Raw genomic sequence first — 26,711 nt, forward strand, 5'->3', positions numbered from 1 at the left:
TGAATATTTATCACGTCTGCCTCGAGACAGAACCGTCTGATGCCGCTTCTCTTCGCCGCTGGGCAGAAATTGATTTTGGCGGTGAGCCAACCAGGTGAAGAAAAGTGACGGTTCTTCCTGTGATTTCACTTCCTCTCATTGAGGTCGAAGAGTTGTGTCCTGTGTAAGCGGCTCGTCTGGTCTGACTGTGAGTAACGCTGCACGTGTTGCACAACAGTCATCGACTCAGGGGGCTGCGTATTGATGCTTTGTGTGGCTTCCTGACTAATTCTGGCTTTTGTTGTGTGTAAAATTAGACTTTCAGTTTCCTGCTCTTTTGCAACTCAGAACCTTTTTAGAAAGCTTCAGTTTCACACTTGATTTTCTTGCTGCTAATCTCTGTCTTTGAGAAACGAGGAACCATAAGGTAGAATAAAAAGAGACTATTGTGATTTGACGATGTGGCGTTTGGAGAAAGCTGACAAGGGAAGTATTCGTCTGACGCTCTGCTCTTTTTCTCCCCCATCAGGTCTTTGTAGTCTCTCGGCACACTCTTGTCCTCCCACCTTGGCTTCCGAAACTTGTGCCTCTCTGAATTCTGTGCAGCTCAACTCTGCTGCCGGCCTCACTTCCCCCCGTGCTGCAGGAAAACCCACCGAGACAAGAGAGAGGCCTCTGTCTCCACCAGAGCTGCTACTGACCGCTGACTGCATGTCTCAGGGTTCTGAACGACCCCCCTCCTCTTCCTCTTCCTTCTCCTCCTCCTCCCACTCCTCAAGGACCCACTTATCCACACAACCATAACCTCCAAACCTCCAGCTCAGTTGGCGATCCCTCCCACGGCAGAAGGTTTGACCGTTGTCCCCCTTACCCCGGCCCCTGATTGGTTGCTCCTTCGGTGAAGGAGGCAGCTTTGACACCGTGCCGCTCTCCCTGGAGATGAAGCTGCAGGCCGTCATGGAGAACCTGCACAGGCAGCAGAGGGCCAAGCTGCTGATGGAGCAGCAGCTTCAGCAGCAAGCAGCCGCACAGCACACTCAGATCCGCACAGGTGGAGGGGGAGTGGGGAGGGACGAGCCAATGGGGAGCCCTGCCCCTGAGTCGGAGCAGGCACAGATTGCGGCGCTGGCAGCCATGCGTGCGGCGGCGGCAGGACTGCAGAGGGTGTCGGATAGCCCCATGTCAGAGCGCAGCAGTGGGGGCGAGGATGAGGATGATGATAATGATGAAGGGGATGAGCATTACAAGGACATGATGGGGTCTGATGAAGAGGAGCAGATGTAAGTACTACGTTTACCGGTCAGGTAGCATCAAACTGCTTCTTCTTCTTCTTCTACATGTCTTCATTTTTAAACTCTGTTTTCACAGAAAGCAGAAATGGGACGAGGAAGACTTTGAAGGAGAGATGGAGGAAGACTTTGATGACGACCTGGCAGAGGAAGGTCTGCCGACAGGACACGACGCAGTGGCTCCGGGCAAGGGCATCCTCCTGCTGCCCCATCGCCAGCTCCACCCGCACTCCCAGCTGCTGAAGGCCCGACCCAGCGTGGACCAGGAGCCCCGAGTCGCCATCCTCCCTCCACACGCCACGCACGGCCACCTGGGCGCTCAGGACCACGGAGAATGGACCTACGAGGAGCAGTTCAGACAGGTAGGATGCCAGCGTGTCACACCACACATCTGACTCCCGAAGTACTCTCTCCTCCTCCTGCACTTTGAATACAAGAACATGTCACTGAGTTTTCTTATCAGCTCTGAAGTTTGTCTTTGCAACATCTGCTCTGAATATCCAGTCCTCTTGTGCATTAGCTCGCTGCTTGAGTTGACATTTCTTTCGCTTGTTACCCGAGAGTTAAAAAAGAAAAGTAACTTCCTGTCATGAATGGAACAGCAGCTGAGAAAGAGAAGCTGAGCGCAGGAGGAGAAGGGGAGAGGAGGGGGAGGATCAGGCTTCATTTTAACAGCTTTACCATGCGGGCGTTTACTGTAAACATGCTAGTGGGCTGGATATTATGAGGGAGGCCCCTGTGGAATAAGACGGGCTGTTTACGTGAAGAGATTTAAGTCTGTCAACAGCTAAGTTTAGATGGAGGGCTGCTGCTGAGAGAGTTAGGAAGTGTAAAATCTACTTACAGGAGGCTGCTGATGAAAGAAAAAGCTGCTCAGAGCGAGAGCACACGGACAAACTGACAACTTCTGAAATGAAATCCGATCATAAGAGAGGATGTTCCTTCCAACTATTAGCGCCATGAAACAGTAACTATTGATCATATTAGAAGCACCATTGTGTCCTTTACTCACTGCAGAGATTGCATTAACTTTTCTGTGTTCAATCAATCAATCAAGCTTTATTTATAAAGCACCGTCCATACAAATCAAACGCAATTCAAAGTGCTTTACAGCGACTGAAAACAAGAAAGAAGCAGAAATAAAATAATGTAAAAAAATACTACATATTAAAAAACGTTAGCATTTTGAAGAAGAGGTTAATTCGCACTAATAAAAAAAAATAGGCAATTTAAAATAAGTTGAGGGTTCAAAATAATTCATTAAAAGGGTAAAGAAAAAAAAAATGCACTAAAAATCTAAAAAGAATTGAGTAGATAAATAGAAGAAGAAAAAAGAGAAAAAAAGAAGAAAAAAAAGAAATAAACACTAAGTTGATAAATAAAATAATAAAACATTAAAATAAAAATAAAACATTAAAATAAAAGTAAACATTAAAATAAAACATTAAAATTAAAACACATTAAAATTAAATTAAAACAGTAAAATAAAAACAAAACATTAAAATACAAATAAAACATTAAAATTAAATTAAAACATTAAAATAAAAATAAAACATTAAAATTAAAAAACATTAAAATTAAAATAAAACAGTAAAATAAAAACAAAGCATCAAAATTTAAATAAAACATTAAAGTAATACAATTATAGAAACATCTCAGGAACTTCTTGCAACATTTTTGATATCATGAATTAATCCTTTAAACATTAAAAACAGTATGAGTTTGAATCCTAGAAGCTTGGAGTACATTGTGTTGCATCAGAGCTCTGTTTTATGTAAAGGCAGCCTGTATGACGCAATGGAAGCTTCTATTGTAATACAAACACTGCCTTGGCTTGTAGCCAAATCTCAAATCATGCAACATGTCCGACAGTACGAGCCTCAGTTTGTGTTTTTTATATAAACACAGATTCTGTTTTTCTCTGTCTTTCATATAAAAACCTTCAGTTTGTTGGAGGTAAATAAAATCCGGTGGACCTTGTGAAAGCTGCATGAGCTTCATTTTAAACTCAGCCACAGCTTCTGTAATTGAAGGCCTTGTTCTTGTAATCAAAGAGCAGAGAGAGTTAAACTGCATGTTAAAGTAGTCCACCACTCCTCCCTCCCTCCCTCCCTCTCTGTGAACAGTTGGTGGTTTTCATGTGTCAGGTAGGACATGCAGTGTACATTTTTATCATGACATGTCAGTCAGTCACCGACGGTTATGTAATCAAGGGAGCCAGTATCTTGACTGCTAAGATAGTGTTACCCAATCCATTGTTGATTAAACGTATGTAACGCCTGTTCCGCTCTGCTCCTCCCTCTGTGGAGACACAACACAAACTACAAACCTTTCGAAACCCTCTTCAAGCTTTTTCATACAATAAAGGAGTGGAGCAATATCTGTCACATCAGGGAGTCACGGCTCCTAACTTCTTTCCTGCTGAGTGCTCATAACGCAGTGAATTCAGGATTTTAACCCTGCACATTATTCACACAGGGCTAATTTAGGGCTTGGATGATTACGGTGATTAGTAATAATTGTAGCTTTTCCATGTGAATCCGCTGCGAAAGTGCTGTGTGTGCAATGTGTAAAGCATAAATGATAGGCCTGTTGTGATGAGGGCAGTCCCTCCCCTGATAATTCTAACCCAAAGCGTATCAAAGTCGGTGATTTCAGCTTTAATTTGTATTTAGCGGGCGCCATTTTTCTTCTTCTGCTTCTTCTTCTTTTTCTCAAAGTGCCATTTGTGGTTTCTTCTCGTCGTGTTAGAAGAAGACTTCAGAGTTTCATATGCTTTCAGTTTAAGTGGGGGAGGTTAAGTGTTGTAATAAATGTCATCAGTTCACATTTGACGTTTGCATCTTGGTCAAATAAGACCCGAGCAAGACGTCTTCTACACAATGTGCTAATGTGACTTTGTGCAGCTGCATGAAAACTCAGAGCTGAAGAGATGAATCTAAGAGGTTGAAGTTTTATAGTTCATTGTCACTGCTCTCATCTCATCTGTATTTATATATCAACTTTCATATAGTCAAGCAGGCAGCCCATAGTGCTTCACAAAACCACAGAGAGACAGAAAACAACAGCACCAGGTAAAATAATACAAGGCTAAAACAAGAGAGAGGAGTTAATATGATGTAGTTTAAAATACAGTAAAATAATTAAAATAAAATCAGAAATATATTCAGATAAATATCAGAAAAATACAATAAAATCAGGAATATATAATAAGATTAACACCAGAAATATACAATAAAATCAATAGAATAAAATCATATAGATATCAGAAAAATACAATAAAATCAAAAGAATATAATCAGATAAATACCAGAAATTAAAATAAAATGAAGAAAATAAATAAAATAAAGAAAATAAAATAAGATTAAACACCAGAAAAATAAAATAAAATAAATAAAATAAAAGCAGGTTAATGTCAGAAAAATAAAATAAAGAAAATAGAATATAATCAGATCAGAAAAAACTGAATCAATAAGATGAGATCAGATAAATACCAATTAAATGAAAACAAAATTAGATAGAATAAAATAAAATCAATAAAAATGATGCTAAAACAGTGGTTATAATTGTCATAATTCACTCCAGGGCTAAAAGGAAATTACTCCACATTAAAAGCCAGATTAAAAAGGTAAGTCTTAAGTTTAGAGAGTTTAAGAGAGCTCTGAGTTTAGGGGCATAAAAACAAAAAGCTCTCTCTCACATGAGGAACATTTAAAAGGGAAGCATTCGAGGACCTCAGTGATCAAGCTGAAATATAAAATAACATGAGATCTATGATGTATGGAGGAGCTTTAAGAACAAGTAAAAGAAACAGGTCACCAGAGCAGAACTTGAAGAAGTGGAGTCATGTGATCTGTTTCAGTTTTTTCAGAGACTTTTTGGGTAATCCAGTAAAAAGTTACGAGTTACAATAATCGATACGATGAATTAAAACTTCAGCGTCTTTCTGAGTTAAAATAGATCTGACTTCCTGTTTCTAAGATAATAAAATGAAGTACTTGGAACCTTGTGAAAATGAGCATTCAAATTAAAAACGGACTCTAAAACCACTCCCTGGTTTTCTATGTTTGATTTAACTTTCAGTTTTATCTGTGTTCAGTTTGAAAAAGTTCTTCCTCTTCTATACAACCTTTTAAATCGTTTTTATACAGTTATTATTAAATATGTATTTTAATTTATTTAAGTCACTTTAGGATTATGTACGCTGAACATTTTGTTTTCAAACATAGAAATGACAGTAAAGTACTTTGAAACCTTGAATTATTGAGTCATGTCTGGTGTCTTAAACACAACTTGTGAAAGATGTAGGTCTTTAAAGAGAGCCTCCTCTTTAACGTCTCATTACAGTCTTCTGCTTTGTGTTTTAATGTTAAATGACATCTCTGGGCATGCTGCTGCTGCAGAAACACACATGTGGAAAAGCATCATTCCTTTGCAGTGAAGCTCGGTCATAAGTGAGCGTCACTCAGTAAGAAAAACAAGCACTTTCTTTAGACATGACTAAGTTTGGAGATTAAAACAGTGAACTACTCCTTTATAACTGAGTAGGGCCTCAAGCTACAAGACAGGCTCTGAGGTCTCTGTGTGTTCTGCAGTTGTGTTTTTTTCTCAGGGCACGGGGCGGGGAGGAAGGGGTTAAGGCTGTACAGTTTATTTTGGGCAGGTGGGTGGAGGCTGTTGGAATGTGCCTGAGGGAGGGTGATAATGTGGCCACTACCAACCCCAGATCCTCAGCAGAAACCCTGCATGCCTCTATCAGTACACTGCAGTTGGATCACTTCCCCACTGAGAACTATCCTTCTCTTGATCACATCGGGTTCCTCGTGGAGCCCGGAGCAACATAATGTCTCTGTGCGCTCACAACAACAATAGATCCTGAACATGTCCAAGGTCCTTCGTGAAAAAAACACACACAAGGCGTGAGGACGAAAATAAAGAAACTTCCTTTTGAAAGAGGAAATTCCAAGAGAGACGGGGTTTCAAAAGACATTGTGGGCGAGAAAATGGCAACTGAATGAGTGATAGAAAGTTTGAAAGGAGATTACAACTCAAAGGAATATAATCCAATACATGGAAAAGAGTAAGCTCCTTTAGTTCTTCTAAACTATCCAGATCAACCTGATGCCAAGTGGGTGAAGAGCATTACTCAGTCCCCACCTCCAGGTGATGTTCTTCACCCCTCGGCTGTATGAGAATATCAGCTAAGGTCAAATCTGCATTCCTCGTGGATCAGCCGGGCACCTTCCTCTCTCCACACTCTCAGCTGAAAGGTCAGACTAAATCCAGCCAGGACACGCTGTCTGTTCCGATGTCCAATCACGCTGTGGTTGTACCTAAATGAATCAAATTATACTTCCTGCTTTGTCAGTGGTTTCCTATTGGTCAGAGCCCTGCAGCATTAAATAAAGGACATGGATTGATGCTCATATCATATTATGCCAGCATCTTTGCATTTTGTTTGTAATTGAAACTGATTTGCGTTGCTGCTGGAGTTACCTTTCACCAGAGTTATTTCAGCCCTCCCCCAAACCTTAACCTACACCCATACATCCACCCCCTTTAAATGCCCGTATCAATATCACCCTTTGCATTGAGCTCTGCATTTTTTATTTACGGAAAAACGTTCACGCTCCTTTTAAAGGTAAAGGCTAGAGAGCTAGCCCACGCCTGTTCCCATTAACAACCAATCAAATGCTGTCGAGGTTCAGATGGAAACATGTTTCCTCCACTCGGTGATACCAACACATATAGACGGTGGTGGTGAAAGGTCTCAGGGACAGTTTAGCTGGGAGATAGAGAGTGAGGAGTTGACTCCATGAGCCCTGATGGTGAACAAGAATTCAGTGAACTTTGCTGCTGTTCAGTTTCATGTAGTCTGGGTTTGTTTAGTGATTTAACACCTTGAAATAAAACGTATTGACTTCCATTGAACTGGAGAAGCAAGAAATATACAGATATGAATAAGTATCTGTGACGTCACCTGTCTGTTTCTGAAGCTGATCGTCGGAGGGTGCAATATTGGAAATGCTGAACTCAGCATAACGTCTGTCAAGCTAGTGTGAGGTAAAGAGGCGGGCCTTTAGCCTCCTCGCTAATAGCTACAGTGTTCCCACCTGTCTATCAAGTCAGCTGTGCCTCTAATTATGCACAACTAGTAATCTTAACCCTCCTGTTACCCTCAAACTTACTCACATTTTTCATCCTTGGGGTCAGTTTTAACCCCCGCAATTTAAACCTCCAGAAACTGATTGTTACCCAGGTTTATGTTTCAGGTACTTTATGTTTCTTTTAGGTCATAAAAATGTATGTTATAGTGACCTCAATATCATCCAAAACAAATAAAACACATGTGTAAAATGTTTAAATGTCTTATGTTTTATACAGCTAAAACAGGGTCAAATTGACCCCAAGGAACACCACTGGTAATTGTTGGATTGTTGTTTGTAGTTGGAACAAATCAACATTTTAATTTTATGTTTTCCCAGTTGTCCCCATTAAATTAGGAAAAGTCATGAAATATGACAAACATTGAATGGGGTCCAATTGACCCCAAGGATAATAGGAGGGTTAATATCTTCTAAACTGCTGAGTTATGAAAAATCACCCCGGTACAGTGTGAGCTATCCAGACTACACTGTTTTTTGTACCAGACTGTAAACATGTTTATTTCTGCTGTAAAGATCGTCTTCTTTGAATGGGTGTGTATGTGGTTTCCTGTATTCTGGAGCCAGCCTCTAGTGGACATGCAAGGAACTGCAGTTTTTAACACTTCCATATTGGCTGCATTTCATGAGTTGGGCAGTGGGCAAGTTTGTTAGATTTCCAGCTTTTTAAAAAGACAGTAGAAATGTTAATGCTTCTACATTAGCTTCTTTAGCTATGCTGGCAAAATAAGCTACAGCTGCTAGCCTCACTTCCTTTGATATGCTTATTTTGGTAATGCTAGCTAACATTTATCGCTTATTTTACTAGCCAGCCTGCTAAAGCCCCAGTATTATAAACATGGGAGTTGAAGATATTAATAGCAGCTATAGGGGCGCTGGCGGCCTAGCTGTCTAAGCATCCATGCAGAGAGGCTATCGTCCTGCTTGACTCCCTGCCGCGACCATTTCCTGCATGTCTTTTCCTGCTCTCCACTCCTCATGTTTCCTGTCTCTCTTCAGCTGTACTATCTAATAAAGGCACAAAAGCCCCAAAAAACACTTTAAAAAATTTAATAATAATAAATAGTAGTGATACAAGCTAGCTGTGTACTCTTCTATTAGCTTTAGCTTACGTTAGCTAAAAGAGCTATGTAATGAATTAGAAATTAGCTACAGTATTTCTAGCTAAATGGTACTAAATTTTGACTTTGAACACACTAATTGAGAATTATGTGAAACATTTTAATAAAGATTTGAATGCTACTTAGCGACATTAGCTACATTACCTGCATAAAATGTTGGCTACTTTAGCTATAACAGCAGAATTTGCTAGCTTAGCCTATGTTTAGCTGCTCATGCTAACGTTTGCTAACATAAGAAAGTCATTGCTGCCATATTTGATGTTCTTAATTCAAACTTAATTTAATGTTTGTCCGTCAGCTGTTCAGGTTTCCAGGAACACTCCAGTGTTCGGCGTCAGAGCGAGTAAAATATGTGAATGTGCAGCTTCAGTCTGGTTGTATTAATGTTAAGTCTTCTCAATGCTTCAGTATATATTCATATAAGAGCCCCACTCCGCTGCCCCCTTTCTAAACAATATCCTCCTCAGGACAGAAACGGTCCAGAGGCCATGCAGAGCCTTTGAAGTCTCCTCCTCTGTGTCTCTGTCTGCTTTAAACATCAGCAGCTGGGCAGATGGAGCCCAGATGGACAGTAAAGAAGGGATGTCTTTAAAAATTCATGGCACTCACCATGATCAGGGCGAATGGAGGGGAGCTGGCATTAAACATTAAATTGCTTACACACACACCCACACTCTTTGGGAGTAGGGGGAGGGGGCCGTTAGTGGCTACAGGAAGTGAAGCTCGAATGTGAGCCAATTGGGAGCGACACTTATTGGGATTGCCAGTCAGGTTTTTGCTGATACAGCTGTCTGATAAGTGCTCGTTGGGTTTATATCCCTCAGTGGTCTCGTTCAGGCCTTTTGATCTGCCTCGGGTTGTATGAAGGAGCTGAAGCACGTTGTTTTTTTAAACGGTGTTGTGAATTTTAACAGCTGTAGGTTTGTTTAGTTAAAAACTATCGAAGGGGAAACCTGAAATCTGCTGACAGATTGAACAAACTTCCTGTTTTCCTCGTTGCTTTTTCTTTTTCTGCAGACTTCACGCCCTCGTTCATTAGGTGACAGTAAAATGCTAAATATGGTTTATATCCTGAGTATTTCTCAACTTAAAGTCTTTCATAGATCTCTGAAACACACTGTTTACATGAAATACTGTCTCCTTGCTTAACGCCGACGTTACTTGATCATCATTTCACACACAGCTTTTCTTTTTTTCTGTAGTATTTATGTTCTGCTGTAAACAAACAATCCACAGTGGATTAATCCAGATTATCTCAGCTGTATTAAACCGTCTGTCTCTGGTTTTCTTCTCTGTATTATCCGGGCTTGTATCCATCAGCACAGGAGGGTTCTCATTGAGCTCATCGTGTCGTGCCCAAAGGAACCTCAGCGAGCAGTGATCTGTGTTTAACAGAAAGAAAACAAGGGGTTAATGGGTCTCGTTCATGACTTGAAAACAAAAGGCCGGGGCAGCATGGGAAGACCTCTGTGAGTTTTCCTGTTGAGAGGAGGAGGAAGAGCGCGGGAGGGGAGAGGGGAGGTGTGACCGAGGGAACAAGGGGGGAAAAAAAGTCAGTGGTTTGACTTGGCACGGCGCTTTGAACCACTGCCAAGATGAGTGTGTACTACATGCTCATTTTGACTGTGAAGCACAGCAGAGCTGTGCAGTCGAACGCCCTGCGTGCAGCATGCAGCTGATGTCAGAGGCTGTACAGCCACGGGGATTCTGGAAATTGGCAAGCGCTCAATATGAAGGAGTAGAGCGGGGCTGGAGCAGGAATGTAAACAGAGATTGCGTAAAGGCTGAGGCTAGCGCTTTCCTCCTGCTGTTTTCTTTGGCTGTTGTGCTGTTATTGGTTTTATTTTGGCATGTTCTGTGATTTCTTCTGTAGTTATTTGCCAAAGCTTCCCTCCTGACTTCCATCTGTGGAAGCGTTCATGAAAAAAAAGAAAAGGAAAGGAGTATTTTGAGGCAGGAATCCTTGCACATCTCTGTCATTGTGTATGAATCGTCTTTATGATCCCTCTTTTCTTCCTCTCTAAAGAGAAATCCAGGTGCTTGTTCATCTTCCTTCTTGGCTTTTCTGCCTCAGTGTAAGAAACCTTTTTCTGTAGCCTTGTGTCTCAGCGCAGAGGCACAAGAGAAGATCGGCACTGAATGGTCGGCATAGTCAACAAACAAAAGCCATAAGTGACATCTTGTCATATGTGGACTCCGTGAAGGGCATTCATCAGAACAAAAGCTGAGCATGTGTGCTGTCGCCTTTGCACGCCTCTGAAAAGGTACCTTGTGTCGAAAGCATTCATTCTTAAAGAATCAATTATGACATTGCTCAAACACAGATAAAGATACTTGGCTGCACATTTCCAAGGTCTGAATCCCGCCTGCGGGATCAATAGTTCCAATATTATGAAGAGCAGGGAACACGTCTCTCACATTGTGTCATAAAAGACCCTGTGAGTGCTTTGATCCATAATCTTTGAGGCACTTTTGACCCGTGGAACAACACTGCAGCAGCTCAGTCCTGTTTGTATGATAATGCCTGACCTTCTGTTATTGTGTGTGAGCAGCAGGGGGCTGAGGCGTCTGGCTCTGTTGACACCACACAAGCAAACGCTGGTTCTTAACCTTGCTTGCTCTGATTTCACACCAATAAGGACCGATAATGGGCTTTTTTTCACTGCAGATGTTCGAACATGTCGCAGCAAGTAAGCCGCGGGAGAAACTAACAGCATATGAAGGCTGCGCACTAATTACACGTGTGCTAATTTCAGACCTCGGCTAATGCTCACTCTTTAACGACACTCAGTGGCATGCTCTGGTTGATTGCAGCTGTCTTATCTTCTTTCTTCAGAATTATTTCTTTATTCTTTTTTAATTTAAACATGTTTGACGTGTTTGTTGAGCAGTGTGAACACAGCCGGGGGAACCACTCCTTTTATGGAGTGCCGGGTCGATAGATGTGATTGTCCCTCAGTTCCAAATTCAGAACTAAATCTGACTTTAAATTCCAAATTGTGGCAGCCGTGTTGTTTGCAAACCTGTGGTGAATTTCAACCATGTAACTTTGAACACTTAGTAAACATAAGCATCGAAATTTTGATAGAAAGAAACTAGCCGCCTTGTTAGTAAGACTCAGTTTTTACAGACTTGCTTTTATTTGACTTAATCTTTTTAATTTATTTCATATTTCATGTTTTTTATTTATTTAACTAATTTATTTATTACTTTTTTATTTTATACTTTGAATGTTCTTAATCTAGCTTTTTCTATTTTCTCTGATGTGATGTCGACTTCTTCTTAAAACCTTTTTATTGTTCTTTAATGCCTTTTTTAAAAACCTATATAACAATGATTTATTGCTCTTCTGTTTCATCACTTTATTCTGTTTGATTTGTATTTATTATTTTGAACCTTTTTGTGTTGTATTTAGTTTTTTGCATTGTTGGAATTTTCTGTTAAAGGTTTATTTAGTCATCCTCCTGAATCCTGCCATGCTTTGTTTGTCAAAGCACTTTGTAAACATTTGTTTTTAAAGGTAATATATAATAAAAAGTAATAATTATATATTTTTTAAATTATTATTGCTATTATAATAGTAATTTATATGACTATTATTCATATTTATATTATTATTATTATACATATTTATATTATTATTATACATATTGATACATATATTATTATTGTTTTTGTTTTTGTTATATTATTATTTATTACTATTCAGGTTTTTCTTATTATCAGTATTATTATTATTATTATAAACATTTATATATTATAATTATTTTTGGTTTTGTTTATATTATTTATTATTATCATTATTATAAGTATTTTTATTCTTATGCACAATATCATCAGAATATTATCAGCAACAGCAGATAAAACATTAAAATGTTAAGTTAAGTTCATATGAAAATGTCCGCCTATACGTTCGGCTGATAAGGTGACGCATTAATTATGCACATGTGTGTTATATGAAAGGAGAGAAGGTTAGCGCTCCCCTTGACAACGATGGAATCGGCCCTCATGGCCTTCAACACATGTACGGTTAAGGCATCGCCCCCTGCTTTGTGAAATCTCTAAGCATGATTTTAAAAAGAAGATAAAAGATTCATTATGCACCAACAACAAGCTTCACCATGTCGTCCGTGTGGATGTTTGCTGAGGGGCCGCAAAACAACTCCTTTAGCTCTACTAATTTGATTGTGCAAATTAGAGCATCATCCTGCAGCAGTTTGAGTTCCTGAAAAGTTAGCACAAAGAAGCTTCAGGCAGCCTTTACTCCAGACCTTCAACAAAGCTGAGGAATATAACAGGGACCACCCAAAGGTTAAAGAGCGTTACGAGAAAACTATTGAATGTAAAGCTCTTGATAAGCAGCCGTTCAGCGTGGTGGAAGATGCAGACTTCCACAGGTTAATGACGTTGAGGTTGAAAATATCAGCATGCTGGACATTTTCAAAAATCCAGTATCGTACATCTTTAGTAATCGGTATCAGACATCTTCTATCAACTGTTTCAGGCTGTTCCTCTGATAGCGGTTGATCCAGTTTTGTCTTAATGCTTCAGCGAAGGCAGGAGAACGAGGTAAATGTATGTACACAGACAGCCAAGAGGCACATTCATCAGACCTGAAGAATACAGACGAGAGAGCTGGGTGTAGAAACTTTGGACTCCAGGAAGTATCTGAGCTGTGTTTGAGTTTCTCTTCATGTGGTCTGATTTTTGTGCCGCCCTGTATTCAGAATTTAAAACCCACTCCCCATGTTGAGGACGAATCGTGGGCTTGGGGTCAAACTGCAGCGACTCCACATATTGATCAGGGCGGTGATCAGCCATGTGGCTGTATCATCACATCCTCTGATGAGCCACATGACAGATATCCACTCTGCATGGGGCTGCATGTGCCAGATATGTTTCTGAGACCCCGTAATCAAACATTGATCTGATGCCCTGCCCATCCATCGTCCCGACTGATAACGAGCAGCCGTGTAACACTCCTCTTCCTTGCACAGATTAAATATCTCATGCATGTTTTGTTCTCCTTTCACCTTCCTCTGAACCCTCACCCTCACCCTCACCCTCACCCTCACCCTCCTCTCCTATCTGTGTTTCCGTCTCTCTGCCCTCAGACTGATGTTATCATGCCATCTGCTCTGGCGCTGAATAAATACCTGCAGCTTTCTCACAACGCTCATTAGATTGTTATCAGACTCTCTGTGGCGTTTGGAGGGCGTATAGTCAACAGGCTTCATGTGAGGATGTAATTATTTAAATTATAACGTACGCTCTGTGTCGTATCTATCACTTTCTCTCTTTCAACACTCTGGTTAAGATCCTTAACTCCCGCTACACCCACTTCCCCTCAGATTCTCTGCCCTGCCCCGTTTGGGCATCCATCACCGTGCCGCTACTCATTAGTGCTCCGCTCACAGACTCCAGAGAGCTTTGGAGAAGCTGCCTGTGATTCCTGATTCTTATCCAGATCTGCTCGTCATGTCAGCCGGCGGTCGCTGCCAGGAATGGAGTGCATGTATGTTTGGCATGGTGCTCATTCTGATATGATGTCCCGTCCTCATCAAATGGGTTTCACCTTTTCCTCATGTCAGCAGAGGGATACTTTATATCCAGTTATAATTAAATAGAGCCGAGCATTAAGATCCTTTGGCAAAGCTCTGCAGTCACAGATTTCACACTGTAAACTCAGTGTCCTCAAAGATCGCTTACTCTGGCCCATCCCTTTATTTCTTGAGGTCAGGCCCAGAGCAGATTCTTTTTTTTGTGTGGCTGCAAATTTACACAGAACACCATTAATTGCAACGTAAAATCCAGAGCTTATCTGAAAGTCTGAAGCTTGTAAATGGCTGCAGTGGTTTACAAACACTGTTGCTTGGTACTGTGCCACATTTGACCAGTATTCAAATCAGGGGTTTTATTCAGCTGCTATGCAAACTGCCTTTGTTTCACTCTGTTTTCTTCTAGCTCTCTTATTCTATTATTCTCAGTCTGCAGCCGATAAGATGTCATCAGATAAAAGTCTCTCTGTTTGCTCCTCGTCCTCGGTCGATGCAGCTGAATCTTACGGGGTCAGCCGGTCAGTGTGGATTATGATGTGTTTGATCCTGCCTGTCAATAAAACACCGGTCGTTGCGTCTGCAATGGGACAGCTCTATTGTTGCTGTTAATTGTGTGCACACGGGGGATGGGGAAGGGCACAGGAGACACATATGAAGTCATTTCCAAATTACGAACCGTGTGCTTTCTGTCACTCTAAAGTCCGCTCCATCCAAACTACTAATTAATAACTTTATTAATGAAGAACCTTTAAAAACCACAGACAGCAGGGGACATAAAAACAAAGAGAGAGTGCAAACAACAAATTAAAACCACTCTTCAAGAAAAACAAACCAATCAACCTTTATTTATAAAGCACCAAATCACAGCAAACGTTCTCCTCAGACTCTTTCCAAACAGAGCAGGTCTAGACCGTACTCTATGTTCTATTATTAACAAAGACCCAACATCAAGACCGGATAAGATCCAGTCCCATCTCACAGACAGGACTCAGTCTGATCTCATCTTAATCCACCATGAGCAGAGCACTTTGCAGCATTTAGCAAGTTACAGTGGCAAGGACAAACTTCCTTTAACAGGCAGAAACCTCCAGCAGGACCAGACTCATGTTAGACACACATCTGCTGAGACCGTGTTGGAGAGAGGGATAGAGGGAGATGAAGAGAGAGAGAGATGATAGTGGGGAGACGGATAGTAGTAGTTGTAGCAGCTTGAAGGACAAACTTCCTTTAACAGGCAGAAACCTCCAGCAGGACCAGACTCATGTTAGACACACATCTACTGAGACCTACCGTGTTGGAGAGAGGCATAGAGGGAGATGAAGAGAGAGAGAGAGAGATGATAGTGGGGAGACGGATAGTAGTAGTTGTAGCAGATTGAAGGACAAACTTCCTTTAACAGGCAGAAACCTCCAGCAGGACCAGACTCATGTAAGACAGACATCTGCTGAGGCTGACTTGTGGTTTGAAGAGGGATAGGAAGAGATGAAGAGAGAGATGATGGTGGTGAGATGGATAGTAGTAGTTGTAGCAGCTGGTAGGACAAACTTCCTTTAGCAGGCAGAAACCTTGGGGTGGGACCAGACTCATGTTAGACACACATCGTGTTGATAAGAGATGATTGTGGTGAGACGGATAGTAGTAGTTGTAGCAGCTGGAGTCTGGCACGTCCACAGCAGCAGAGATCCAGAGGAACCTACGAGACAAGGGAGCTCAGGGACTCCAGAAAGGTCTATGGTTAGTAACTTTAATGGGACAGGAAGAGTTAAAGTGAGAGACAGGATCCCAGTGTGTCAGTTCCCAAAGTCTAAGCCTATAGCAGCATTACTAAGAGCTGGTCCAAGCCTGATCCAGCTCTAACTATAAGCTTTATCAAAAAGGAAAGTTTGAAGCCTACTCTTAAAAGTAGAGAGGGTGTCTGCCTCCCGGACCCTGACTGGTAGATGATTCCAAAGGAGAGGTGCCTGATAACTGAAGGCTCAACCTCCCATACTACTTTTAGAGACTTTGGCTACGATGAGCAGGCCTGTATGCACATTGGTTAGTAACTTTAATGGGACAGGAAGTCCCCTTTAGATTTAAGACTTTGGAGGTTCCCACCCGAGGATCTGAGGCAGCGGGTCAGCTCTTAGTTAAAGTTCTGTTCCATAAAATTCTTAAAATCGATCCTAGAGAGGGAGAGTGTTTTTTGTTGATGCCAGTTAAAAGAGAGTTACAGTAATCCTGTCTTGAGAAGATGAGTGTGTGGTGGACTTCTGAAAGTCTGAATGTGAAAGAGTGGGATTCATTTTGGTGATTCTTTTGCTCATGAACCCGACAGGCATGAAGAAGCGCTTGATTCCTCACTGATGAAGCACTTTGGCTAGTTTCCTTGAGATGTGAACCACATCCAGTACATGACGCAAATGATCAGAAACGTCGAAAGGAATTCCTCCTAGATTACCTCCAGAGTGAAAACCTCGAGGGCAGAGCAGATAACAAGCTGAAATAGTTCTCATACCTTGTCCCTAACACTCACGATCTCCTGACGATGAGTGAAAGGCAGCACGGCTGAGCAGGCAGAGAAGACGCACATATCACAGAGTTTCCACATTAGATGGAAAGAGGCGTCACAGCTCTGCTCGCTCATTGTTTGATTAACTGCTGATCTGTGGAAAGTGTCGTGCAAACAGCAGCTAAACACGATCCGGAGCAACAAAGACAAAGAAAAACAAGACCCTGGGCCTGTCACTACAAGACGCTGACGCTCTTTGTTTACCGGTCAAGCAGAACGAACAGATTAAGAAATCAGTTGGTGCGTCATTTTAATATCTGGTTTCTCAACAAGTCCTTATCAAGTTTAAACTCTGGAGCCGGTATCGATGTGTCAAAGACAGTTTGACTGATGGCCTGTGAAGGTAGCAACATGTTCCTGTTTTGTTTCGGGTGAACAAATGAAAATGGCAAACAAAACATGCATTACTATTTAAAGTCATTCAGCCCTTCATTACTCAGTCTTTCAGGAAGTCGTACACACAACCTTCAATGCAAATCCTCTTTTATCCGGCTGTACAACCATCTACTTAGGAGTCAGCAGAGATCTCACAAGTGACGTGTGTGTTTGAATCCTCTCAACTGACATGTCTTACAAACTCGTCTTGAAGATGCACATACAGAAATGTCTTCTTTCACTCTTATAAAGACAGACCTGTTCACCTCTTACATCGGACTTCCAGCAGATCCATGTCCGGTCCGGCTCCATGCCCTCTTGTCCAGAAACACCAGTTGCGTTTTCAGAAAGCAGCACAGAGCAGGACTGCCGGACAGGTAGTAGTCGCAGGTTGAACTCCCTGCCTCCACTATTTGCTTCTCTTCCCCTGCTTTCTGCTCCCTGCATTTCCTCTCTCTCTCTTCAGCTGTCCAAACCATTAAAGGTGAAAATGAAAATAAAAAACATGTTCAGGATGAGATCGCAGAAAGATGAAACATCTGCTTTGTCCAGAGGGGGCGCCAAAGTAAACACAAACAGTAGCTTTGAATAAAGTGTAGCATAATAGCCCAATTAAAAGAACACCCTTCACTTCTCTTCTGACCTTCAACACACATGTTGTTCACTTTTTCATCGTTTGACTTCGACGTGCATCCTTTTAAATCTTTGAGCCCAGAAACAGTGAAAAGATTCAGTCATGTTTCTGATGAAGGTAACCAGATCACAGCTTCAGAATTCAGAGTGCAGAAAAATCAGATTATGGTCAAACGTCACTCAGTGAAATTCCTTCTGTACACAGAAAAAAACTGTTTAGACACAAAGCTAAAGGATTGAACTCATCAGCTCATCGACCTCTGTGAGATATTTCACTTTGAACATCGTCTCCTCTCTGACATTACACAGGAAATATCACTGTTCCTTTATAAAAGTGTTAATGCATCAAATAACTCCATCACAACATTTTTATTCTGATGAAATCCATCATTGTTGTTGTTTTTTTAAAGATCTGAATTTTTACTCAATGCTGTTTTTCTTTTAAAGGAAACAACAGAATGATAATAAAATGAATATAGCAGTGAGTACATTAAGGTACTTGATAAATATTGCAAAGTTCTGGTATGCAGATTTTACACTTACACATGTTGCAAATATAGAGTAGATGAGAGTATAAATTATTCAATTAAAAAAATGTAATAATAATAAATAATAAAAATTCTAAGAATTTAAAATAGAAAATAAATGAATAGATGAGATAATTAAAATAATAATAATTTAGATAAAATATAAGTATAGTAATAATAAATAATAATAATTGAAAATAGAAATAAATAAATAAATAAATAAATAGAGAAGAGGAAAAATAAGTTATAATGAAAATACAACAAAATGATAATAATAAATAAATATATTATTTTAACAATTTAAAATAGAACAGAAAGAGAAGAGAATACACAATTATTATTAAAATAAAATAATAGTGATATTAATAATAATTTAACAGAAAATAATTAGAGGAGAAAAAAACATTTATAATGAAAATAAAATAAAATTATAATGATAACTAATAATAAGAATAAGAATAATTTAAAGTAGAAAACAAATAAATATAGAAGAGAATAAAAATACTAATTAATATTAAAAATAAATGAATAATAATGTCAAAAATTAGACAAAGGACAAAGGAACAGAAATTATAAGAATGGACGATGAAGCACACCTTTGAGTAAACACTTAAAGCTCAAGAGTAAACAAAAAGCAGCATCATGTGTTCCTTCTTCAATCTCCATATTCATCACATGATAAACACCTGACTGTTGACCTTCCTCTGAGCAGTAAATAAGGGTTTCAGATCTGTGATCGGGTCACTGCGACGCTGACCCTGTTTTTTCATTTGGTGGAACTTTAGTGTTCTGATCAGTCGTCTGAGGAACAACAACTCAGCTCCTGTTTGTCGTCCTGTGTTCAGGATCGGATGAACACGAAGCTGTGACTCTTTTTGTTTTTGTTTGTGGGAACTCTGAAGCGATGCATTGCTGGTGCTCGTGTTTGCTCTGCTGCATTAATGACACTCATAAAAGGGCTTTGGCCTGGAACAATGCAGGGTTTGAATATGGCTGATCATGTGTTCATGAGCCGCATCAAGACCCCCCCCTCTCTCTCTCTCTCTCTCACCCCTCCCTCTGCTGGCTCTACACTCCCATCCCCCACTCTCATGTTTACATGTGTGTGTTTACATTTCAGGTTCTTTTTAGCCTTCTGCATGCTCAGAAACAAGCTCTCATTCCTGTTCAATCAGAGTTCATTTCATGACATGGAGGGATCTAACAGATATGAGAAAGCAGAGTTTGCTGTGCGAGTCAGGCAGGTCCAAAGCAAGTTCATACTAATCTCCTTCATGAGAAAAAAAGCACTCATGGACTCCTGAGATTAATACAAGTTGTGAAACTGGTCCTCCGACATTTGGTTAAAGAGGATTTAGTCTCAGTTTCTGCTGCAGAAAAGAAAAAACACACAAAGACAGCCATTAAATCAAACACACATTATGCAAAGGAGGGGAAGGAATGCAGCCTGCAACGTAGCTACATGTCTTTATTACACAACACACACATCAGCACATTCAACAATAAGAATCCTGTAGTTCACATCATGCAAAACCTTTCTCTACGGCCGCTTACATCGTCAGAGAAAAAAGTTTCTGTGCACTTGAATAAAAAAGCAGCTTCTCTTTAAAACCTGACACCCTCCCTCCCTCCAGCCTCTACTTCTCCCACACACTCCTTTCTTTTAACTTTGACCCCTCCCGTGTTTGTGTGTGTGCGTCCGCCCGGCCTGGACATGATGGAGGTGATTGGCAGGTGTAAGGGAGCGTGTAGACGATACCACCGCTCCCCTCTCAGTTTTGGTTTTCAGTTGCAGAGCCTCTATTATGTGCTATGTGACACTCGTGTGCTGCCGGCTCGCTAACTGCCATTTGCATTAAGAGAGAAGTGGACCCCTCCCCTCCACCCTCTCTCTCTCTCTCTGTGCTTCTCTGTCCCTCTCTCTGTCTTTCCCACACACATGCACCCCCTTACTGTATTACCTTCCTCCAGCAGCAGCTCTGCTTTGATGGCTGCAGCAACAGGCTGCTCTTTGGTTACTGATTATTTGCAGAATAAAACCTCTCTGTTTAGCGAGTCTCAGGCCTGTTTATAATTTATCTGCAGACGCTCTGTCGCTGACCTACATACAGGGCCGGGGTGGTGAAACTATCACACAGCAGTATAAAGGCTACTTGTTAAAATGTGGCAGCTAACCTGACAGGCTTTGGTTAACTTTCCACTCCACACAGTCTTTACTTTGAGATCTTTTGCTGTTTTTATTCAATTTAGTTTGAAAAAGTAACAAAATAAAACCTCTCAATCGTCAGTCAGCCCTTCAGATTAATGTTCTTTGCACGTCAGGGTGTTTGGTGAAGGGGTGTGAAGTGCCTCCCAGCGTTACCAGTTGGCCCAGTTTCTGGTGGTTTATCTTGTTTCTTGAAGTTTATCTGAACAGCAGAGCTTTAATCCAGGAGGGGCCCCCTGCCCCGGCTCGTACTATACACACGAAAACCTATAGAGGCCTACAAAAACCACACCCACCTCAGCCTGATAAAGTCACTCTGTATACGTGTTCATGTGTGTGTATACATGTTGTGTGTATATGCGGGTGTACGGTTCAGGGCAGCAGGGGAGTTGTAATGTACACAAGGGTTATACATGGAGCCATGAGAGAGGGGGAGACGGGATGGAAGTGAGGGGAACTCATACAAGATGATGGATAAGTGAAGAGAGAAAATACAACGTGGGAAAAGAGGAGGAGAGATGCAGACAGATAGAAGGAGAGCGTTGAAATGAATGTGGGTGGTGTTGGGTGGTGTTGGGTTGGGTGGTGGTCCTGCCGGTCAGACAGGATCCTGATTGAAGAGTCAGACCCACAGCAGCTATTACTCTCCATAATGCCACGGGTCCATTACCGGCTTCTTTCCAACCACAGGTCAACATGTTTTAAAGAAAGAGAAGAAGAAGGAGTGATGTGTGCATTTGTCACCACAACAAGAACACCGTTTGTTTTCTGTTCGGTCCTTTCTTTCTCTTCTCTGATTATTGATCTGAGTCTGAGTTTGATTACAACCACATTGTTTTTTTCAAACATTGTTCTTATTGATTCCAACAACTGTAGACATATATATTAATAAACATATATCATCACATGTGTATGTGCACAAACACAGGACAGAACACACAAATTAAGTATCAGGTACAATAATAAAAGGACATAAAGAACTAAACACTTTCATCCACACACAGGTGGACTCTCAAATCTAAAAAAATAAAAAATAAAAAAACATTATTATTAGTAATAAAAATAATTATACTACTAATACAAATAATATAATATAATTTATGAAATAAAATAGGAGCAATAATAAAAAAGTATAATATAAATTATAATATATAAAATAAAATAGAATAAATCAATAAAAAATATAATAATTTAAATAATATGCAAAATGAAAAATACACAATAAATAAAAAAATATAATAATTAAAATAATATATGAAATAAAACAGAATCAGTTAATACAACAGTAAAAAAAATGATGATTAAAAATATATAAAACAGGATAGAATCAAAAAATAAAATATAGTATCATGATAACAATATATACAATAAAATAGAATCAATAAACACAAATGTACAATAATTGTATATAAAATATAATAGAATCAATGAATACAAAAGTATAATAATAATACAAATATAAAATAAAATAGACTAAAAAAGTATTATGATATTAGTAATCATATATACAAAAAAACACAATAAATAAATAAAAAGCTAATAATTAATATGATAATGATTATATAATAGAATAAACAAATTAAATAAAGTAAAATATTATCTGTACTATGTCAGGAGTTTGAGTTGGGGAGTGTTCAAGGTGCTAGATCACAGTCTAGTATTCTAACATCTATCAGTAACGTTCTGTTCATCTGTTATTTTTTATGTCAGGACTATCACTAAATCATATTATAAGAGCGCTGCCTCTTATGTCTCTGTGCTGAGTTTGTCCTGAGCATGAATGAACCCATCTTGTTGTCCTTCGACAGTCTAATGTGTCTCTCATTGTGAAGAGGGAAAAGTAAAACAGAAGGCCTGCTGTAACTCTTCCCCCTCACAGTGTTTACAGGCATTAAAGATCACTACAGAAATATTCAGAGTCTTTGTTGACGTCTTGTTTGCTCTTGTAGATCATAAAGAGGCATCACTGGAAAATTCAGTGTTTCATAAGCTGTCAGAAACTCCTCACAGGAGCTTTAAGTAAACACATGAAGTGACTGAGACTTCATTATCCTGATAATACACCAGCTACAGACTCACTGTGCTGCTGGTTTAAATAACCTGTGAATACAAACAGTTCAATACCCTGATATGACGTGCACGAGTAGGTAACGTCTCTGTATCCTGATTTCTGTTGTTTCTCAGATTTATCATAAAAGTGAAATCAGAGGTCTGCACACAGAAACTGAAGCTCACACATGTGAAGACTCGTGTTAGAGTATTGTTCAGGAGACCGTGTCCACATCGGTGTTGAGAGTGATCAGTGAACGAGACTTGAAACTGGATCTGCATCAGTGAGAGGGATACAGTGAGCACTTTAACACCAACGACACTTCACTTGAGACTTCCAGATCCTTCTGTTGGCAGGGAAACAGTGAGACTGATCGACACTCGGCCGTCCGTCAATATAATGCTGCAGTGACACCTTTTTAAATCAGTGTGAATGAACCATCATGGCGTGGACGCCTCTCCTCTAACACTTGATGTCGTATTACTTCATGTCCATAATCTGAGATCTTATTTCTGGTGTTTTGCTCACTGCAGAGTTTCAAACTTTATTATTTCTGCATCTGAAGGCCTGCGTTTGGCCTGGGCGTAGCTCTGCTGTGAAAACACCACGGGGGAAATGTTTGTTTGTTTGTTCAGGAGAGAGAGAGAGAGAGAGAGAGAGAGAGAGAGAGAGAGAGAGAGAGAGAGAGAGAGAGAGAGAGAGAGAGAGAGAGAGAGAGAGAGAGAGGAGAGAGAGAGAGAGAGAGCAAATAAAGTAATACAGGGGGGGGATGGGAGTCAGGGGGGGTAATTTCCAAGATTTATGGTGCGGCACTTCACGAAATGCATGCATCCTGTAATTAAAACTCCCCCTTTGCCTCCAGCAGGCCTGTACATTAGCCCACATCCCCCCACTGCTCCCATCCACCTAAAACCCCCACAGACCCCACCCCTCTGTTCCCCTCCAGATAATAAGATCTGATGGCAGCGCGGTGTCACTAATGAGGGCTGAATGCCACAATGAGGGACAGTCTGTTAGTGGTTAGAGGCCACGACGACCGTCCCCGTCAGACCAGGCTTCAGGTGGACCGGCCTTTCATTTACGCACTAACATCAAAACCAGATAAAAAGCAGGAGAGGCTCGTCCTCCTGGTGGAGCTGCTCTGAATGTTTTCACAGTCGTTCATGCTTTCTTTCTTTTTTTAATCCAGTGTAAAGGTGCAATGAGTTTATATCAGTAGTGCCTTTCTGAAAGACAACTTTGCAGAATTATTTTATTTTAAGTTTGATGACTGAACGACTAAAAATCACATCAAACGGTTAAACTCTCGTCCGTGTGCTAGCTGCGTTAGCTTTCATAGAGCTACATAACACCCCTTTCAAGTAGCTGTAGTTCTGACCTCTGAGCTTGTAAGGATTTTAAACTCTGATACTTTTCTTCTAAAAGAGTTAATTAAAAAATGACTTTTTTAATGGGTGTGTATGTGGTGTCCAGTGTTCCTGCAGCCAGCCTCAAGTGGACACATGAGGAACGGCAGTTTTTAACTCTTCCACATTTAGTAATGTCTCACGGGTGAAGGTTGCTGCTTGTAAAAGACCGACCAGACATCTGTGATTGCATTTTGCAAAAAGAGCAAATAAGACCATCAGCATGAAGATGAACCTTTTCTGTGTAGTTGATCTTCCAGACGACATGAACAAATCCCTTTTTCTGTTTAGTTTTCTCAACAAGTTGTACATTTGAGTGCTGAAGTCATGTAGACTAGGTCCAGGATAAAGGCCTTCATTGGCCTAGTAGTCTAAGCCTGCGTGTTCCATGTACAGAGGCTATAGCCCTTGTTGCAGCGGTCGCAGGTATGTCTCCCAGCCATGACCATTTGCTGCATGTCCTCCCCATAGACTGTATAAATAATGGACGTAGTATCAGTGACGTCACCCATCTGTTCCTGAAGCGCTGTTATGAGGCCAATCGGCGGCGGCAGCCATAGTGTGACGTAAGGAGGCGGGTTTTGAGCCTCCTAGCCAACAGCTACACTGCCTCTCATTGGAGGACTCATAATCTCAATATCTTTGAAATTACCACGTTATGAAAAAAATCACCCCCCGTACAGTGTGTGCCGATGGAGAAATGAGCTATCCAGACTACACTTGTTTTTTGAACCAGGCTGTAAACATGTTTATTTCTGCTGTAAAGATCGGCTTCTTTGAATTGGTGTGTTTGTGGTTTCTGGTACTTTGGAGCCAGCCTCAAGCGGATCCTCGATGAACTGCAGTTTTTAGCACTTCCGCATTGGACTCATATTTTTAGACGGGAGGTTGCCACTTGGTCTTCCCCCGCTCTCTGCTCCCCACACTTCCTGTCTCTCTTCAGCTGTCCTTTCCAATAAAGGCAAAAATGTCCCAAAAACAAACAGTTCAAACTCTCTGGACCTTCTGCTAGCCTCGTTAGCTTTGATGGAGCTAAGTAACACTGCTTTCACGTAGCTGTCGTTTAGAACACAGCTTTTAAAGAATCTCCTGAAGTGAGCCAAAGTGGCGGCCATGTTGGTTTTGGTCACATGTTATCTCAGATGAGTGATGCAGCTGACTGAGTGGTCGCACATCATAAAGAAGGTGAATGGTTGGACTAAAGGACACTTTTTGTAACAGCATAATTTTGCATTTATCACATGCATCAGGCAGCATGCAATCTGGATCAAATAAAGTTTGTTTGGAGACGACTACCTCACATATCTTTACAAAACAGATTCAACCAGAAGGAGCAGAGTGTGCAGAGTTCTTCAGATTAGACTTCAGCTGTAACTATATCAGTCCAAACATGCTGCAGGATTATGTTCACTGGTGTTCAATCAATCAAGAACCCTACTGATAGTTATTTTATTTATATACATATATATAGTGTATTTGATACGGACGATGCATATTACATAGTGCAACTTCCGCCTCCTGCAAACAGCTGGAGCAGCAGAAGTTTTGCATATCGATCAAAGCTGTTGCTTGTTTCATCTCCTGTCCCTCGTTTGACTTTTAGGAAGTTAAAAGATAAAAGAAAGATGTTAACATGCATACAACAAACTGTTATGGATCATTATAGAAGAGTTAAAGACGCTCATATCCTTTAACGCTTTTTATTTACATCATATTACTCATATTATTCCACATTAGAGAGCCTTTATGGAAAACACAGACTGCCCCCAGGAGGTCTAACACCTCCTGATTTCACATTTATCACTCACAGTGCCCCCGGTGTTCACACCACTGTCTCGCTTGATCAAACTTTTGCATAAAACTTCCGGTGCTAAGCTTTGAAAGAATTTAAAAACAGTTTCAGGTTCGAGGATTTTATAAAACCATCAGACCTGCTTCAGTTTGTTACAGTGAAGCTATCTCCTGTGTTTTTAATCCTTTAATTTGAAGGCTTGTTTATAAGAGATGCAGCAGAGTCGAAGGGTTTTGCTCCACATTATAAGACAGAAGGGAACAAATCATTGCACACATGTAGAGCTACAATTCAATGACTAAACTACAAGGGTATTTATTGATTATAGATTATTGTCAAAAGAATCGAACGTGGACTGTTTGCAGATTCTCCAGCGTTCATTTTCCCCTTTTTTATGAGTGTGAACTGAACATCTTTGAGGTTGTAATGTCTAGTTTTATACAACAAGCTGTTTGAAGGTAACATCAAGTGATAAGACATGCTGTAGACTGTATAATAAACTGATTTAACAAAGTAATAATCTGCAGACTGGATTATAAAAGAGGTTGTTAGTGTTGTCATGTTTCTGTAGGCTCAGCTGCACATGTCATCGTGTGAAAGGAGGGAGCAAAGCAGCCATTTCAATGTTTTAAAGCTGAAGAGGAGGTTTACAGGTTCCTTGATTTAACAGAGTAGAAGTCTAAAATCCAAATATATTTGATATTTGAAATAATCCTGAAAGTCCTCCTCAGTCCGCCTCAGGACCGGAGCATGTTTGGTGTCTGATGAAACCGCTCCTCCTCAGTTTTCTGTTGCAGACTGAAATCTTTCCTGCTCTGGCGTGACACAGTTTCACGCGCCGAGCTGAAATCTTTCCTGTGATGTGATATGAAACGCTCTGCAGTAACACATGAGGCCGAGCTGCGGCTCTGCCCGCCGGCTGTGGGCTGTTGTGTCTGTGCAGAAACAATACCCTCCTTTTGTTTGGCGGTGCTCAGCTGCACACAACGTTTCACAACCTTTGCCGTTTTCAATAAGAGACGATGAAACTGCCTGACCTAGCACAGATCCTGTGTCCGTG

At 40.7% G+C, this 26,711-nt stretch overlaps 1 protein-coding gene and 1 non-coding gene across 2 annotated transcripts in view; both read left to right on the forward strand.

The window, feature by feature from the left end:
* Positions 1–26,711, forward strand: part of arid3a (AT rich interactive domain 3A (BRIGHT-like)) — a 64,429-nt gene that overhangs the window by 26,625 nt on the left and 11,093 nt on the right. The window contains exons 2-3 of the mRNA XM_034711965.1: positions 509–1,259; positions 1,348–1,630. Of these exons, the coding sequence (XP_034567856.1) occupies positions 919–1,259; positions 1,348–1,630 (624 nt within the window). The 5' untranslated portion in view covers positions 509–918. The remainder of the gene's footprint in view (positions 1–508; positions 1,260–1,347; positions 1,631–26,711) is intronic.
* Positions 12,503–12,630, forward strand: LOC117808566. The gene has a single exon (XR_004630369.1). It is a non-coding gene; the product is annotated as a U6atac minor spliceosomal RNA (small nuclear RNA).

Source organism: Notolabrus celidotus, chromosome 2, assembly GCF_009762535.1.
Source record: "Notolabrus celidotus isolate fNotCel1 chromosome 2, fNotCel1.pri, whole genome shotgun sequence".
Lineage (NCBI taxonomy): Eukaryota > Metazoa > Chordata > Actinopteri > Labriformes > Labridae > Notolabrus > Notolabrus celidotus.